Source organism: Polyodon spathula, chromosome 14 (assembly GCF_017654505.1).
Source record: "Polyodon spathula isolate WHYD16114869_AA chromosome 14, ASM1765450v1, whole genome shotgun sequence".
In the NCBI taxonomy this organism is placed as follows: Eukaryota; Metazoa; Chordata; class Actinopteri; order Acipenseriformes; family Polyodontidae; genus Polyodon; species Polyodon spathula.
The window spans coordinates 34,828,975-34,833,597 of NC_054547.1; the positions used below are offsets into that span (position 1 = coordinate 34,828,975).

A 4,623-nucleotide genomic window follows, 5' to 3' on the forward strand; every position below is an offset into this window, starting at 1 on the left:
CACGGTTCATTAGCTACTTGTTTGTCTGGTTACCTTTCCAACACACATACACAATTATATAAAATGTAATTTCTACAGATTTTACTACTCAGAATTTATATTTGTGTGTGTGTGTGTGTTTATAGAACATCTAAAAGTTAAATTTCATTAACACTAGAACTGCCTTTTACAATGCATGTTTTTATTTTGAATATAACCTACAATATTCAATATATATATATATATATATATATATATATATATATATATATATATATATATATATATATATATATATATATATATATATATATGATGCGACAGGGCTCACAAAATTGCGAGCCCAACGTTCCGGGACAACCAGAAAAATCTGTCACATTCTGTGCTTTAAACAAACAGCGGTTTGCTCAATCGAGATTCCTCTCACAGATCATCCCTGTAAAACGCGTTTAGAGGGATCAATGTTTTTCATTGGTAACGCTTGAGTGATTTCCGGGGTGACGTACACGTACAGATTGCTTGTGACCAAATCCCTTGAGGATTGTCCCGTGTAACACCCTTGACAACTCAAGCAATCATCAATGAATTCTTCAATGAATAGGATATAGCCAGAATACTGGATGCAACATGCCACAAATAGGTACTGTACTTGTAATTCTACTTTTATTCACAATCTCATTGCTATTATTATCATTATTATTATTATTATTATTATTATTATTATAATAATAATATAATAATAATAATAATATTAGTGCTAGTAGTGACAGATACTGTAATAATAAAGAAAATCAAAGAATAAAACAGTACTAATATTAATAATTTAGCTAATGCCTTTATCCAAGGTGACTTCCTTGACTTATATTGTTTTTTTGGATTGTCATTTTACCGTAGCTAACAAAAGGCTTTGGACCCAAACAGGGTTGTTATAGTGAGGGTGTACTGTATTTAGTATTTGATTAATATGCTTACATGTTTAATACACGACACTTGCACATTTTAATATATAATGTGTGCACATTTGTTATTTCATTTTTGTTATTTTTCACCACCCATAGTGTTCAACATTTAACAGAGAGTATAAAGAAGTTTGGATCAGACTCCAATATCATCCCTTACAAAAAAGTAACATACTGCAAGTATGCTTGTGCCACCATTATTCTACCCTCGTTTAGCACAAGTATACTTGCTTTGTACAACTTTGTATATTCTTTTTGTAAGTAATGCAACATAGTTCTCAAATATTGAACATTTCTTAGATTGTATCTTACTTCTCTTTTGCATACCTGCATTGTCTCTTGCTAGATATGCACCTCCAGATTCTGACAACCCAGCAGCAACTTCTGCTCTGGATCAAAAAGCTATAATATTCTGCGGCTGCTCGCCTATGTGAATAACCATCAAAAAACTAGTAGAAACTAACTAAAAGTCTGGAAAAAGTAATGGAAATCTGGAGGAAGTATGGAATTTTGATGTTGAAAAAGTATGTGAACCCTGAGATACTGTACTTATATTGAGTAGTGTACTTTGTACAAATCACAGTCCATAGGTCAATTATGGCCACAATTTTTTGGACAACCAAATGTCGACAATGAACTGCCCAAAGGGCAAGTAGCATTACCAAAATTTTGTGAACCCTGTGTGTATATATAAGCTTGTTATCTATACTGGACCTGGCAGCCATCAATTCTTTTGCTTTGTACAATGTAGGAGAGATTTCAGCAGAAACATTTAGATCAGAAAACTGCAAAGCTACAGTCTGGAGCAGCTCAACTTGGATTCTGTGCCAGGAGTGATGCACACTCAAGATAAATCATATGTTACTTTAGTTTTAGATTAAAAACTACTTTTGTTTTTATAGATTTGTATGTGTATATACCTTTTTACACAGAAGTTTCTTTTGAGATGTTTATTTTATTATAGTTTTTAATTTTTTTTAAGTAGTAAACTTTATATGTGGTAAGTTAGAAAATAAACCCTTTTCTGTTTAATTGTTCATTTAAATACAGTGTTTCGGCTGTGCAGATGTTTGATATGATGTGCTTGAATAAAATTTTTGAGTTGTATCCGATAGTTTGTCTTTCATTTTAATATTGATGGTGTTAAAATGTACCGGCAGTTGTAGGTATGAGTGTAACCGCAGTGGTTCTAGTGTTGAAGTAATCCATACATGTACAGTGTGAGTGTGTGTGTATGTGTGTGTTGGAGGGGTGTCTATGTTTTGTACGAGCCTTTCTGCTGGAGATTACGTGATATATTAAAAAAAAACGGGATCTTGACTGCTGAAACCTTGTGATCCACAAGCACGATTCCTGCTCCAGTTTACGTGGGTTTTTACAATTATTTTTATCGTGAGAAAGCGATTGACCCTGCCCTTAAAGTCGCGCTGCCAAAAGGACATCCTTTTGCTGTTTCACAATGTATTCGCGTGACGACATCATGACTGTAAACCAAGCCAATGTTACATTTACAGTTTGATCAAGTATAACTGATGTCTTAACTTTATTTTGAGCCTCACTTCTTTTTTTCTAAATCCTTTAGTGTAGAGAAAGTGGTTTATAGAATATGTGAATATTTTTAAAAGCTTAGCTGTATTCATGTTTTATTCAAGAGCGTGGCTGTAAGTCTTTGCTTCCTTTTTAAGTTCTTTCAGGCATGTTGTTAAATCTGGGTCTGTGCTTTCATATTTTAGAAGCTGGGATGCTGAAGGTCACACAGATGATGAGGAGGAGATTCTGAGAGACAAGCAGAATGTTATGTCACTTCCCTGACAAGAAAAGTGAACTAGGTACCAATTGTACAAAACTGACTTTATATTAAATATCAATCTTCAGATCAGGTCACGATTAAAATGTAATGCTGTTAGCTTGTAAATGTTTTATTTGATTTCCTGTACAGACAAAAGTGGCCCTTTTTGTTGCATTTGAACATGCTAATACTGTCCAGTGGTAAATGTATGTTCTAATCATTTGTTGTGCCTGTTATTTTGTTAATTTTTAAAAAAATAGATTGAGTAGTATTAATGATGTTTCTGGTTTGAATATTTTGTGCTTTATTTCATACCTAATACTCACGTTTATTATTTTGACACATGAAACCATATTGTTAACTGAGAAATCTGTTTACTATGTAATTTATATAGTTGTATATGTTGGTGAAGATGAGGTGTCACATTTTTTACTAAATATGCAGTTTGAAAAGTTTTACAATATAGTACATTTAAATAAAGCATGTTCAGTTGTTCAAAGGTGCATTTGATGAATACAAAAAAACCCCAAAAAACTGTTAAAACATGAATATTTAATGAAAAACACAGTTTTTTATACAGATGCCCAAGCTTCCTTACTGTTTTCACTGTGTGATGTTTTTATAATGCTGATAGAGGTTAACTGAGTTAAACTTCATAAAAATGTCATCAAAGAGAAATGCAAACATTCACAGAATGGCTATACCCCTTCTATTTTTGCCTCCAAGGCACTTTTTTTTTCTATTAAAGTTTTAGTGAAATCTTTTTCACTCCTACAAAATGAGAGGATTTAACCCACTGGGTAAGTTAAGATGTATTTAGCATTCAGGTTGTTGTTGCATGTAAAATGAGCTTTGCACCACAAATAATATTAACAGAAGGGAATTGTACTCTACAACAATAAGTCAAATTTTCCAATTACTTTAACACCATAAAACTGGAATTTTATGTAACTGTGAATGCAGGCTACTTATGCCTTCACAATATTATAAGCAATGCTATACCATCACCATGTACAAAAGCTATATCCACGGTTTAATGTTTTGGGCCTCTAGTTGAATCAAGTGCAAAGGCAATAATTTTGAATGGATTAAAGTTTGAACAGTATGAAAGTAATAAGAAACTATTCAGAACAGTAAATGCCTCCTTCCGGTAAAACCTTCCGGTTGTTTCTTGCTAGTTTTATATCTTTTATACTTTTTTTTTTTTAGCATTGTTCCTCTCAGAAAATGTGCTTTGCACTTGCTTCAAAAGGGGTGATAAAGCATTCTATTGCAGTACATGATTAGCTTCTGATTGACAACAATGTAATGCACCAGAAGAATGGCCCCTTCAGAAGCTGTGTTGCAACAGCTATTGAACAGTTTGCTGTGTTAGCCTGTAATCTCATCAGAACCTACTTTGATGGCACTGGAATTGTGTAATTTGCCAGTGTTATTTATTCTAGTTGTGATGATTATTTGGCTTTTCTTCTGACTGCTGTGCTGCCTCTTTGTGACTGCATTGACTTCAGCTTTCTGTTATCCATTCTGCAGTGCTTTGCTGCTGTTGACCAAAGGCTGTTCTTTGGAAACAGCTGGCTGTCTGCTCTGGGATTGCCAAGTTACATAGTTTCCTGGTAGCCCCCCTGCATGTAGCTCTTTTTTGCCCCTCTGTTGAATGTTTTGGTCACTTGCCATTCAATAAACTTTTTTTATTTTAAACTTTAACAATCCTTACAATACTGTTTGGGAAACAAAAAACAGAAGCTCTGATGTGCATGTTCCACTCCAAATGTGGCTGCATTTCAGCTGTTGCTCATCAGAACTTTGGAGTTTTTGCTTTTTAGTTTTACCAGCAGCATTTTACTTCTACAGCCCTGTGGCAGGCTGGCGAGTGGATAGAGGCCCAGAGACAGA

The 4,623-nt window shown here is 33.9% G+C and overlaps 1 protein-coding gene across 1 annotated transcript in view; it reads left to right on the plus strand.

Moving 5' to 3' along the window:
- The window catches only part of zbbx (zinc finger, B-box domain containing), a 36,018-nt gene extending 31,651 nt beyond the window's left edge, over nt 1-4,367 (plus strand). Inside the window, exon 20 of the mRNA XM_041269881.1 lies at nt 2,672-4,367. Coding sequence (XP_041125815.1) covers nt 2,672-2,750 — 79 coding nt within the window. The 3' untranslated portion in view covers nt 2,751-4,367. The remainder of the gene's footprint in view (nt 1-2,671) is intronic.
- The last annotated feature ends 256 nt before the right edge of the window (nt 4,368-4,623 follow it).